Source organism: Paramormyrops kingsleyae, chromosome 16 (assembly GCF_048594095.1).
Source record: "Paramormyrops kingsleyae isolate MSU_618 chromosome 16, PKINGS_0.4, whole genome shotgun sequence".
Lineage (NCBI taxonomy): Eukaryota > Metazoa > Chordata > Actinopteri > Osteoglossiformes > Mormyridae > Paramormyrops > Paramormyrops kingsleyae.
This window is the reverse complement of record NC_132812.1, coordinates 25300890-25314742: the sequence shown is the minus strand read 5'-3', so window position 1 is coordinate 25314742 and position 13853 is coordinate 25300890. Positions and strand designations below refer to the sequence as shown.

Genomic DNA, 13853 nt, shown 5'->3' with positions numbered 1-13853 from the left:
CCTGTGAGGATATTCCCACAAAACAAACAGCGTGGACTAAATATTCAGAGGTGGACATTTCAGGTCCAGAAAGTAAAAATCCAAACCAGGATTTTGTTTCAACCAACCAGTTGCGCATAAAGAGTCACAGTCACAGAGTACTCAACTGGCTGGTTGAAAAAAAGTCTTGGTCTGGATTTTTACTTTCTGGACCTGAAATGTCCGCCTCTGTAAATTTTATATATTTGATTTTTGTTCCCCCATGTTAATCATTGTTTACTAAACATAGATATAAATGAAAAGGACAGCATAGAACACAAATTGTCAGACAATCTACCACAGGCAAAAGAAAGTCAAAATCCAAGAACTGTTGGCTTTGTAGCAGTTATAAATACAGAGCTCCATGTAAGTGCTCTGAGCCCCAGTTGTCACACCACAGAGGGGTGGCCTGTTAACCCCACAATCTGGATTATCTGTGTACTGGCATCCTGGAACGGCCGGCAACCAATATACCCTGTCTGCCCCTGCCATAGCCATGGCATTTGTGCCAGCGTTCCCACGTGGATGGACCCATCTTATTCACCACTGCCTTACGTGCAGAGGACCAACCAGGCATTAACTGCTCAGGTCCTTCCATCTTCCGAGCCCTCAGCTGGGATGGTTCTTCAGATCTACAGAGGGTCTTAATCAACTTACATGTTAGCCTTTTTAAATCTTATTTAAGGAAACCATACCTCAGCGATTCCTTTCTGACTAGTTTCTACTTACAGTGATGTTCCGGTTTTGAAAGGAATAAGCAGATAAAGTAAATAATCACAGTGTTTGTGCATGTGGAATAAACTGCTGGGATTCTCACTGGTTCTGAATAATCAGGAACGCTCTGTTTTCTTCGCAGATGACGAGTCAGGAAAAGCAGATGGTTCCTCTGCGAGTCTAGACAGCTTTCAGGTGGGCACTGGTTCAGCAGTGAAATTCACACTGCACTCCAGTTGTACCTTGTGCCAGGATGTTTTTGCCAGCTGTGAGCAGACTATAGGTCCTCTCATGTCAACAGAATAAGATGTTACATGTTTTTGTTGGGTGCTTTACTAATATGGTCTGAACCGCATCTGTCACAGCTTTGGAAAAAGTTTATTTAAGGCTTGTGGTAGTGGAGTTGGTTCTGGCCTTAAGAGGGAGAATGATGTAGAACATTTAAATAATTTCACTGCAATATCCAGCTCTATAGATCAATCAATGTGTTCTGTATCCTACAGCCACAAGCCGGGTTTAATCTCCACCATGCTATATTAGCCATTTGTTTTGGGGAAGCCCACATTCCTTAGGCTCGGTTCCTAAAACTTGGTGTTCTACAGCAACATCTGCTGTCCCTGTTAAATGGTTTCCTGTAGGGCTGTGAATGGTGCTGGGCTGACGCCGCACCCCTTCCTCAGCATTATATCATCTGACCTACAGATCGAAAAAGGATGCGATTGGCTGTCTGCACACACATGGGGGGAAGCGTGTACTGATCTCTGCCACTTGACATTAGTAGCATTTGTTGATGGAAGTGATTATGACCAGAATAACATCAGGAAAACTTAGCTAATAAAAACAGCAAATTACTTTGGAGAAAAAAAAATTCAGTTGTTAAGTGTTAAGGCAAATTTTGTTCTCAATGATGTATAATGATCAAATATTTGAATATTTGAACATGTCGTTTCTTATTATAGTATTGGACTTTTTTCATCCTGTGGTATTCAGAAAATCCTGGATAATTGTACTTCGGTATGTGTCAGGAGAGAGTGTTGAGAGTGTCACCTGGCAAATATCTCACCAGCTTGACCACAAAGTGGCCAGCTCTCCTGGTGTAAATGTCCTGGGACAAAACCTGACCATATGTCCGCAGGTGTGTGTGTGTGTGTGTGTGTGTGTGTGTGTGTGTGTGTGTGCGTGTGTTTGAGCTGTGAATCTGAGGAACAACCCAGTGACTCAACTACATTCCAGAAGCTCCCACCATACCTTCAGAATCCTCTTAACCACCCGCCCAGCCCTTGGCTCTGCCCCACCCAGTCTGAGGTTTGACAGCACTGTAGTCATGGTCCAAAATGTGGGGTCAGATAGCTGTGATTGTCACTAATAGATTATAACTGTCATACAGATAATTGGGTAATAAAACAATTTCACACATCCTACTGTAGTTTGCTTGCAGCTCACTGCTACAGTTTGGGTTCAGTGCATCAGTACAGTTTGAGTTCAGCTCAGCACAGCGGGTTTCCTGCTGGCAGCCAGACCTGTTATCACCCGTTTCTTTGGCATTTTTTATTTAAGAGTTATCCTGATGGATTCCGGGCCTCCACTCATCCTCTGATGGTATATTTCTGATTCTAACAGTGTAAACAAATGTAAACTTGTTGGGGCACATGATAGTGTAATGAAACCAGATTTGATGATGATGTGTTAATTCTGCTTTCTCCAGAGTGTAAAAGACATTGAATCTAGGCTGCGGAACGAGGTGCGATTGAAGCTGTTTGCCCTGGATCCAGATACTCAGGTCAGCAAAACAAAAAAATAAAACAGGAAATTGTCCCTCTGACCCTCACCTGTCATCTAGTTATGGTGAGCAGATGTGTAATGATATTTATATTTATTAATCCTATTTTCAGAAACTCGACTTCTCAGGGATTGAACCAGACATCAAGCCGTTCGAGGATAAGTTTGGCAAACGTATTTTGGTGAAGTGCAACGAGCTGTCGTTCAACCTGCAGACCTGCGTGTCTGAAAGTGGAGAAGGCCCCACGACAAACGTGAGCCACTCCAGGGCCTGCCCTTCTCTTCTCCATTTCTCCATCTGTCATGGGGCAGAGGGGCAGTTGTCATGGTACCCTAACCTGCATTCCGGTGGCACGGTTCTGATGTAGTTTTTCCCAGGGTTCCAGTAACCGTTTACATTTCTTTCTTTGGCAGAAGCTAATATCCAAAAGTATGGTCAACCAGGATCCATCACGCCTGTAGCAGTTAGGACCCAATAGTGATATGATTACTGTGCCAGCCATGGGATTGGAACCCACAACCTTCTGCACACAGTTATATCCATAACCCAATGAACTACACAGTGCCCCATAAAAATATATGTCAGGATAAGATGTGGTGCACAGCGAAGGCTGTACATTAGTGTCTTTATTATGATATCTGACACTGCGCATGATGCAGCCCAGGGACCGATAATTTTCTTATTCCTTGTGGCTTTGTACATAGTATGTAGTGTTTGTCAATTCTTGCTGTCGTGGTGCGTAAATAATCATTTCAGTTTAGTGTTCTGTTTCTCTTAACACAAATCTTTTACATTTTTGGGGCTTGGGTCTTTTCCCAAAATTAACCTGCATTGTGCCGTCTTCCCCTCTCCCTACTACGAAATGGGATCTATACATTAGGCAGGCAGGCTTGAGTCTTCAGGATCTCAGCTCACAGCTTCAGATCAGCTGTTCTCAGATCAGTGCAGTGCACTCAGTATTCCCCCCCCCCCATCTGCCACAGGTCAGCCACTTGTCTTGCATCTCAGTTCAGGCTAAGTACAGTACCTTTTAAGAGTACAATAGCAAGTCTGCCTGGGATATGAGTCAGGCCCTTAATCACCAGCTCACCTTGGGTACTGCACATTATTTATAATGATTAAATACCTGTCAGAGGTTAAGCCTTCTGACAGATCACATTGCTCTTAATAATGCAACTGCTGTGTTGCTTCCTGTTATAAAATGTGTTTACGTGGGTCACTCATCTACTCCTGCAGGTCGAGCCATTTTTCGTCACATTCTCACTCTTCGACATACAAAATAGCAGGAAGATCTCGGCCGACTTTCATGTGGACTTGAACCACCCATCAGTCCGGCAGATGGTCTCCCCCGCTAACAGCCAGCAGGTGAACTGGGGTGGTGACAGCCCCCTGGGGAGGCCAAGGTCGGTCGGCGGGCTGCGCGAGGAACTGCTGCTATACCCGAAACAGGTGGGGATTCCGTGTTGAATATCCTGCAGGTTGCAATCTAGGGTGCAGCCTTGTAACAGAAAGATGCCCAGCTCTTGTCTTAGGAGAAGTTCTGCTTGCAAGGAGAGAGACAGACTTGTTACCTCAGTAATATATGGGTATAGCAGAGAGAGCCATGTGACACAGGGATGGTAGGACGAAATCGGAAATTTGTTTACAGACAGGCGTGGTGCTGAATTAAAAAAATTGCAAGAAAAACAAAAGTGATAGAGGATGACATATTGGTATCTGAATAAAAAAAAAAAGAAAAATAGATAGATACACACTCAAAACAACCGGCTTGGGATACTGAACAACAGCAGCTCTGGGTTGGGTTAAGCATCAGAGTTTATTAGGGAGCAAGAAGAAACAAAAGTCAGTCTTATATAGTTATTATGAGCAAGGAAGAGACAACATGACTGAGGAACTTGTTACATGCCCCAGAACATCTGCGTCCAAGCCCCGTTTCCCACTTACAAAAGGTCAAACAGTAGCTCTGTAAGTCATTCTGGAGAAGAGTATCTACTCGACAGGTACAACAACAATAATAGCATATACGGTTAACAATAAAAAATGTTAGCAGAACCATTTTAAAGAACTATCCCTCCATGCCCTTGTAAAATGCAAACGCTTTGTAGCAACTGTGTATGAAGTTGTCCAGCACTGGTTTTCACAGTTGATGGAAATGTGGGAGGTCACTGCATGCCTGTTTTATCACGGCCTAATCTGAGAAAAACCGCAGCATGGCTAAGGCCACCATCGAAGCTGCCGACAGAGGTGTGGGGAGTCTCAAGGCCGTTTCGGGATAACCGAGAACAAAGGCGGATTATTACCTCAGTGAGGAGAGCTGTTTGGAAGAGAACTGCAGAACCAGAAGAAGCATTATCTGGATGGGGAGACCTCTGTGTTTTTCTTGCCTGTGTGATATTTCATAACCAGGTGGTCTGATTGGTGCAGGTGCTGTAAAGTTAGGGGGCGCTCTAAGTGTCAGTGGTTGTGTCCTTCCAGGGAGTGTTCTCGGTGACGTGTCCTCACCCCGACATCTTCCTAGTGGCACGCATCGAGAAGGTCCTGCAAGGGGGCATCACCCACTGCGCCGAGCCGTACATGAAGAACTCCGACTCTGCCAAGGTATGGCAGTGGTGAGCCAGTGAAGACTGTGGTCTCTACATCAGTGAAAACCTTGAATAATTAACACCGAAGCCATCAGTTGAGTTTCAGGGAGTCGCTAATATTAGATAAACATCAGTTCGAGCACCAGGTTTTCCAGTAGGTGAAGCTAACTGTTTTTCCTGCTGTCGATATATCTTGGAGTTCAGGTTGCACAGAAGGTCCTGAAGAATGCCAGACTGGCATGCAGCAGACTGGGCCAGTACCGGATGCCGTTTGCATGGGCGGCAAGGTAAGAAGGAGAAGATCAAATGCAGATTGGAGAGAGACTGGAGAAGCCCTGTAACTGTAGAGGAGATTCTCCCAAAAGACATAGACAGGGCCGCGAGTAGAATGGTGGTTGTTAATGCCGAGCTCTTCCAGGGGAACTCCTGAGTAATATAAATAATTTGAATTCCTTTTGTGAAATACCTAGCTGCATAAATTGGTGCAATTTTAAGTATAAGTAATAAGCAACAAAATAATAGCCATGGTGTTTTATAGCATGCCACTAAAGCAAACATCGCCTAAGAGCAAACAGAAAGGCCATGAACATTTTCTACAGAGCTTATTAAACTGTGCAGTGGCACAGAGTCTTAGTCAGCATTTTCCCCTGAAGGGCCCATGTGGTTTGGTTAGGTCTGGCTTTTTTCAGCCAAGATAAAAACCTGGCTATTTTTCAGCCGTGCCCTTATTCATGAGGCGGCTTGCCTATGCCAGCTGTCTGCTTAATACATCTCAATCTGCAGTGAAAATGGCTGCGTGTCCTCTGTCCCAAAGGAGGCCCGGATCACCAAGCTCTGTTTGTGTTTCCAGTGGCTCCACTGTGAGCTCACATCAGAGGAAACCCTGTTGCACTTAACAGAAAGATGAACGGAGTGGAACCTTCAGAGGATGTGTAACACGTTGGAAGCTGCACTCTTTTCAACAGAGGTCTCTTCTTGTGCTCCTTCACAGGCCCCTGTTCAAAGACTCCTCAGGGACGCTTGACAGAGTCAGCCGCTTCTCCCCTATCTACCGGCAGGACAGCGGCAAGCTCTCGAACGAAGATATGCTCAAGCTTCTGGCTGATTTCAGAAAGTTAGTCTGTCTCTGGCCTGTGGACTTTCTCACTGAGCTGATCCAAGACATATTCTACAGTGACGAGTACTTATAGTATAATGGGCAACACTCTCCTTGTCCGATTCATCAAGCTAATGTAGATTAGGCTCTGTCAGAATTTTGACGTAATTTTCCTGAGGGAAAGTGAAACGTTCTGTTATTAACACACAGATTTTATACTCCTGTTTGTTCAGCCAGTTTCTGCACGTTTAGCAGATGTTTCCCTACTTTCTAGTCTCTGTATTAGCTTAGTCTGGGCCAGTGGCTCAGGGTAAAACATATTAATGGCATTAATTGGTGTTTATTTTCTTCTCGTCTCTAGGCCTGAAAAGATGGCCAAGCTCCCCGTAATCTTAGGAAATCTAGACATAACCATTGACGGCGTTGCCCTGGACATGACGAGTAAGCTCTCCAAATCCGAAGCATGCTGAAAACACATTTTTCTCCAAATGAGAATGCTTCTCATTGGTGCTCTTCTCTCCCCCTACCCTCCCCTTGTGAGCATAGATTGTGTGACTTCATCCTACATCCCAGTCAAGCAGTTTGACAACAACAGGATAGCCGAGGTCTTCTTCGAGGTGGAAGAGTTTGTGCCATGCATACCCAAGTGCTCACAGCCCTTCACTGTGTACAACAATCACCTCTATGTGTATCCGCGATACCTGAAGTACGATGGCCAGAAGGCATTTGCCAAGGTTTGAACACTGGTTTGAGTTCCGTTGATGTTGATACCTGTGATGACACATGCTCTCAATGCATCTTCGTGACAGGAATTCATTCTTAGATGCAAATATAAACTTGTACAGTATCACGGCTCTAACTTGTCTTCAGCCTCTCTGAATGGGAAGGATTTTAGATGTTTGTCTATCTAAGTTGAACGTTAGCATCAGTGAAATCACTAGTTAGATTAACTTCTTGAAAGGGGCATATAAATAATTCATCATTGTAGACTGTGACAGGCATGTGTCCCTCCCCAGGCAAGGAACATCACTGTCTGCGTTGAGTTTAAGGACTCTGATGAGGAGGAGGCTCAGGCACTGAAGGTAATCTCCTGGTCACATGACCCCGAGCAGGCCCACCAGGGCAGTCTCTATCAGTCTGCCTTCCATGCTCTATGACTGAATGTTGTCTGGTGTCCCCACAGTGCATCTATGGGCGACCAGGGGGGCCCCTGTTTACCCAGAGTGCCTTCACAACCGTCCTGCACCACCAGCAGAACCCAGAATTTTACGATGAGGTGAGAATCGATATTTTCTACTCAGAGAAGCGTGGTTAATCAGTGTGGAGAGTATGGCCTTTGTTTACCATTTTGTATGTGGGGGTCAGCTGCTTGCTCACTGCTCTCGCCACTTCTCCCCCAGATTAAGATGGAACTGCCCACTCAGCTCCACGAAAAGCACCACCTGTTCTTTACCTTTTACCATGTGGGCTGTGACAACAACAACAAAGCCAGCACCAAGCGGAAGGAGGCAGTAGAGAGTCAAGGTGGGACTCCTGGTGTTACGCACCCCCACGAGCTGCATGGCGATTCCAACTCCTCCTCCTACCGGAAGGCTAGGGGGGGGGCAGATACTACGTTGTTCGGTAAACAGAAGTACTGCAAATATCTCACTTCTGCTCTTTCTTATTGACCTTCCTGACTCTACCTCCTTCAGTGAAATCTACTGAAATCATGATGTCAGTTCTAGGCCTTTCTGTGACTGGCTTCTCTGTGCCATGTCCCTAGTTGGCTACGCCTGGCTCCCCCTGCTGAGAGATGGCAGAGTGGTGACAAACGAGCAGCACATCCAGGTGTCGGCCACTTTACCCGCAGGGTATCTGGGCTGCCAGGAGAGTATTGGCAAGGTGAGCAGCATGGTGTTTATATCAGGGCTCAGTAATCACCTCTTATTATCGGCAAATTAATTCCTTAGAAGATTTTGAAATCATTTGAGTGCTGAGGATTTTGTGAGTGTTGTTATATGGTGTGACCCAGCTGTAGTGTTTTATGAAGTCATATAAATGTGTGTGTGTGTGTATATAGGATGGATGGATGGATGGATGGATGGATGGATGGATGGATAGATAGATGGATGGATGATAGATAATGCATCAGTTTCTTACCTGTGTAATAGTCATCGATATCAGTCCACTGCAGTTACATATGAAAATTCCTGTTCATCCATGACAGAGTCCTGGCCCTGACATTAAATGGGTTGATGGTGGGAAGCCACTGTTTAAAGTGTCTACTCACCTGGTCTCCACTGTCTACACTCAGGTGAGAGGCCAGCAGGGCTACACTTATAATTACATGTTTGGAAATTTTGAATGACATTTGTGTTTTTTTTTCATCTGTTTTTGTTGGCTTCATTTGTCATCTCCGTAGGATCAGCATCTACACAACTTCTTCCAGCAGTGTCAGAACATGCATTCTGCTGCCAAGCCACCAGAGGAGGAGGTCATCAAGTACCTGAAGGTGAGGAGAGATGGCAGGTCACCACCCTCTAACCCCAGGCCCCCACACCGCCAGCTGTCGCACCACCCGCGCATCTCCAGGTGTTTGGGAAGCCTCGGGGTTCCTGCTCGTCCTGGAAATCCCGGAAAATAGTCAACCAATTTTCCAGTCATGGAAAACATATGGAAATTGAGAGAAAAAGTAAAATCTCCTGGAAAATTTTGTACTGTCCTGGAAAAATATTTCAGCAAACGAATAGCCATATGAAGTTCTGAATATATTTTTACACAAGTCGGGGTCACACAGCGTGGTAGCTGCTGCCGAGGCGCTTGTTGGAGATCTGAGTCATGAGTGCGGGAACTTCCATCCATCCATCCATCCATCCATCTTCTGATCACTTATCCTGAATGAGCTTGCGCTTGTTGCCAGAACCTTTTCCCAGGCAGCACAAGGCATAAAGCCGGGGTGTACCTTGGATAGGATGCCAGGTAGAGGGGCACAACTAATCATACGGCATTTCCTCCTGCAGAGCCTGCATGCCATGGAAGGTCACGTGACGATCAACTTCCTGCCCACAATACTCAACCAGCTGTTCCGAGTGCTCACCAGTGCCAATGTCGTCGATGTGGCGCTCAACATCACCAGGCAGGTGGTCACTAAGGGGGTCACTAAGGCTGACAATATGGTGGTGCTGGTGTTCATCAAACTTTAGTGAAGTCCAGTCCCATTAATGTTTCTCGAAGTGCAGTGAAGTACAGTTTTATATGTTTTATCTGGGCCTCCTTGTCTGACTTCGGGCCTGTGGCTGTTTGCAGAGTGATGATTCACGTCGTCAGCCTTTGCCACGAGGAGGGCCTTGAACACTACCTGCACTCCTATGTGAAGGCAAGGCTCGTCTTTCTCCTGCTCCCACCCATACCGAGGATGGCAAACATCTGACACGGTCTAACATCTGACATCCCGCCACGCCAGAGTTTTTAACGTAGCGCTGTCCTCTGCTCTGCAGTGTGTGTTTAAAATGGAACCATACTCCAAGGCCTGCGAGAGGACTGTGCACGAGGAGCTGGCTAAGAGCATGACCGCCATCCTCAGAGCCACCGATGCCCAGACCAGCAGCAAACTGCTCAAGGTGCCTTTCTCTACTTCAGCTCTCAGTGCTGCAGCTCACCCTCTTAAAAGTGTCTAACTCCCATTTCTTTTTTTTTTTAGTATTCCTGGTTTTTTTTTGAAGTTCTAGTGAAGTCCGTGGCGCAGTACTTGATAGAATGCTCTAAAGTAAGGGTAAGTAAAAGCACCTGTGATTTATTTGTGTTAGCAGGGCTATGCAATCGGGCAGCGATGGAAGACGACTGGGTTCTCGTTTGGTGGCTGATAGGCTGGTCCTGTAACACCTGTCTGCTGATGTCCTCTCCTTCTTTAGCTGGCCAGGAAACAGCGATTCCCAGTCTCCTTCCACGGCATTGTTGAGACGCTGATCGTCATGACGATGCCCCACATCACGCAGGGGTGGAGGGACTACCCGGCTGCAGCACGTAATGCCAATCACAGCCTGGCTGTCTTTATTAAGGTAGAGGTCTCACCCACTGCCGTGTCGTTGTATTGCCGGTGGCATGTGGCTGTGACGATCAATGTCGATAGTTTTCATAGTAGTACTGTGTGATTTCTGCCTGTTCGTCCTGAGTAATGGGATTTTTTCATTTTAATCTCATACCTCATTGTTTTCACAGCGCTGTTTCACCTTCATGGACAGGGGCTTTGTGCTTAAGCAGATCAACACCTATATGAGCTGCTTTGGGCCAGGAGACCCTAAGGTAGGTCCAGTCTTGTGTGTTAATGACCCAGATAAGTGTTTTTGATCCCCATTTTGGTGTGTTAGCGTTACTGTAAATGTATTGTGTTATCTTCATGTTAGAGTGTGTACATGTGTGTGGATTAGGTTTATATTACATTGTGGGGACCAAATGTCCCCCACAATGTGATAAAAATCTGTTATTTTTACGTTGTGGGGACTATTTTTCAGGTCCCCACAATGATCTATGAATGCAATAAAAAACTAAAACTTGTATTTTGCATTGTTTGGTTACTTATAGTTAGTATTAAGGCTGGGTAGGGGTTAAGGTCATTATGTTGGGATTAGAGATTTCCCCATAGAAATGAATGGAGAGTCACTACAAAGATATAATTACAAACCTGTATGTGTGTGTATGGGTGTGTCTGTGTGTGTGTATGTCCACACATCCATGTTAAATATACATTTTCTTCCACAACTTGACTTTGACACGTCACCTGATCTGTCTGTGAGCGAACACAAGGGATGGTTTTCCTGGCTTGCAGAACCTAAAATCAGTTTCTTTTTCAGATTCTCTATGAGTTTAAGTTTGAGTTCCTGCAAGTTGTCTGCAACCATGAGCACTACATTCCCTTAAATTTGCCCATACCGTTTGGAAACAGCCGAATCCAGAAATTTCAAGGTATATCTCCCCACTTTGCAGATAAGATCATTCAAATGTATATTTCCTATTCATTTGTGATCACCCTCAGGAGGTTGAGTTTGGGAATGTTTGGTTAGTCTTGCCTGATCAGATACTGGACCATAGCAATGAGCTTCACTGGCTTGGGACAGTAAGTATCTGTGAGAAGATTCTGGCTGTGCAGAAGATGTGCTGTTGCAAACAGTGAATTTAAGGGTCAATTTACTGAGAACTTCAGTAGTAGTGAATATAATCAGAATGTAATCTCTGTGCGTTTTAGCAGCGTCTGGTTTCTTGCTGTCTCAGCTTGACGACCTTTAACTGTCACTTATTTCTCTGTCTGTCTGCTTTTATTACTCTTTTCCCTCTTTGTATATTAGCCTCACTTTGCCCTGACTTGGAGTCACACGATACTCCTGTAGGTAGGTGCAAGATGTGCTGCCTGACTTTTGGTGCAATGCAATAAGCACTTTGAAATCGCATCTAAGATCTGAGGGGCAGAATGAATGAGTTCTGGAGACACCATTGCCTCTGTCTGCTATGTTGAATGAATGACTTGTCCCCTTGTTTTATGAATGTTGTTTCATGAATCGATAAAATCTGTCACGTGGACTGTAGTTGGGCTGTTATTTGTTGAGCCTGGTTGTATTTCTCTCATTTGACTGTGTATTTTATATCCACTCATATTTTTCATGTCACTGTGTGTACAGTCATGCGCCACATAACGATGTTTCGGTCAATGAATGTCAACATATACTGTAAGACAATGGTCCCATAAGATTATAATGGAGCTGAAAAATTCCTATAGCCTAGCAATGTCATAGCCATTGTAATGTTGTAGCACAATGCGTTCTCATGTGTTTGTGGTGATGCTGGTGTAAGGAAACCTGTGCTGCCAGTCACATAACAGTTTAGCATATACAATTATGTATTGAAGGTAAACAATTGTTACTGTTATGTATTTACTTATTGTACTTAAGCTATACCAAATAGCCTAGGTGTGTCTAGTACCATCTAGGTTTGTGTAAGTGCACTCTACGATGTTCACACAATGAGAAAATAGCCTAATAACGCATTTTTCAGAATGTGACCCTGCCATTGAGTGACGTATGTAGGGGCATTGCTAAAGATTGTGGGCCCCATGAAAGCATATCATATTGAGCCCACCCAATCCAGTTATTTTCCAATTTTTTTAGGGCCCCAGTCACTCCAGGGTCCTTGGAATTGTCCTAACTACCCCCCCATCCCGGACGTATCCTGGATGCATGACTATTTGGTTAAAATTGGTGATTTGATAATTTTGCAATAAAGATTTGTTGTGGCTCTGTATATTCCTGAAGATTTTTTCAGCCAAAGACATTTGGGAAAACTCATGTTCTTGAGAGCTTGAAATTTCTTTTTTTTACGGTAGATATATCAGTTTGAAAATAGGCAGTTAGACCAGTGCTTGATCAATTTCAGCCCATGCGTCAGGCCATTTTTTTGTGTATAATCAGTTATGTCCACTGATCACTCATTAGATAAATACGGTGGTTAAGACAAGCTTTTTTCAGCTCTGCCTCCTGTCTAAGGTTAAACCTTTCTTAAATCACTCTGATCTCGAGAAAGCTATTAATGCTTTTATCAGCTCTAGGTTTGATTACTGCAATGCCCTTTATTTTGGCATTTCTCAATCCCTTATAAATCATCTCCAACCTGTACAGAACGCTGCTGCACGTGTTTTAACTCCTAAGTGTGCACACATTACGCCAATATTCATGTCATCTCACTCGCTCCCTGTACATTCCAGAATCTCTTAATGTTTGTTTTTAAATCCCTAAATGGCATTGCTCCACCGTATCTATCTGAATTATTAACCGTCAGGAGACACAGCAGAACCCTACGATCAGCTGGCCAACTTCTTTTAGAGGTTCCAAGGTCTAAATACAAACAATGGGGAGATAGAGCGTTCTCTGTAGCTGCACCTAGTCTGTGGAACAAACTACCCCCAGAGATTCGTACCATTTTTGACTACAACCATTTTAAATCGAAACTCAAGACTTATTTATTTCGGAAAGCTTTTAATATTTGGTTGGGGCTGACATTTTACTGTTTCATGTCCCCCACGCTGTGTCTTTCGACATTCTATTATGTTTTTATGTATTGTGTTTCTCATATTTGTTGTAGTGTATTTGTGATACCTCATTCTATTTTAAATTCACCAAGTTTTTATTTTACCTCCTATTTTTATATTTTTGTTTTAATTGTGAAGCGCCTTGGTCACTTTTAGTGTTGTAAAGTGCCATATAAATAAATGATTGATTGATTGATTGATTGTTGCAATAATTTTGCATTCTGTATAATCAGTGGTTGGATGTTTGGGCCACTGGACACTAGAATTTCTATGAAAAATTCAGTGTTGTGACATTCACTTGCCTTACTTCCATAAAAGTTATTAGTTGCCGAAAAAGTAGCATTGATTACTGGTGACCATACGTCTTCTGCCCATACGAGGATCACTAAAATTATCACCTACTGACCATTTTATATCCATCCTGTAAAAGGGAGTAACTTGATACAGACTTAATGCAGATTTAATAAGAATTCTGTACAGATTTTTAGCTTTGTTAGGCTCTGGTAGTAACATTATGTTGACATCTTGTGTAACATCTTGAATAAATCGATGTTACACCATGGATGTGAGGTCAGTGAAAATATTCAGTGTGCACAAAGTCTTATT

General features: G+C 44.1%; 1 protein-coding gene across 26 annotated transcripts in view; it reads left to right on the top strand.

Annotated features, from left to right (window-relative positions):
- LOC111852209 (dedicator of cytokinesis protein 9-like) overlaps positions 1–13853 on the top strand; it is a 76098-nt gene that overhangs the window by 45931 nt on the left and 16314 nt on the right. For 12 of the 26 annotated variants that reach the window (XM_072700316.1, XM_023827825.2, XM_072700319.1 and 9 more), the window contains exons 9-30: positions 875–927; positions 2438–2512; positions 2625–2765; positions 3749–3961; positions 4988–5110; positions 5299–5381; positions 6086–6208; positions 6552–6631; positions 6737–6924; positions 7207–7272; positions 7374–7466; positions 7591–7714; positions 7956–8074; positions 8400–8486; positions 8595–8684; positions 9193–9308; positions 9479–9548; positions 9670–9792; positions 9873–9944; positions 10084–10230; positions 10391–10474; positions 11023–11134. In XM_072700316.1, coding sequence (XP_072556417.1) covers positions 875–927; positions 2438–2512; positions 2625–2765; positions 3749–3961; positions 4988–5110; positions 5299–5381; positions 6086–6208; positions 6552–6631; positions 6737–6924; positions 7207–7272; positions 7374–7466; positions 7591–7714; positions 7956–8074; positions 8400–8486; positions 8595–8684; positions 9193–9308; positions 9479–9548; positions 9670–9792; positions 9873–9944; positions 10084–10230; positions 10391–10474; positions 11023–11134 — 2382 coding nt within the window. Of the gene's footprint in view, positions 1–874; positions 928–2437; positions 2513–2624; positions 2766–3748; positions 3962–4987; positions 5111–5298; positions 5382–6085; positions 6209–6551; positions 6632–6736; positions 6925–7206; positions 7273–7373; positions 7467–7590; positions 7814–7955; positions 8075–8399; positions 8487–8594; positions 8685–9192; positions 9309–9478; positions 9549–9669; positions 9793–9872; positions 9945–10083; positions 10231–10390; positions 10475–11022; positions 11135–11514; positions 11557–13853 lie in introns of all 26 variants that reach the window. The other 14 variants (XM_072700305.1, XM_072700306.1, XM_023827801.2 and 11 more) reach the window with 3 other exon arrangements.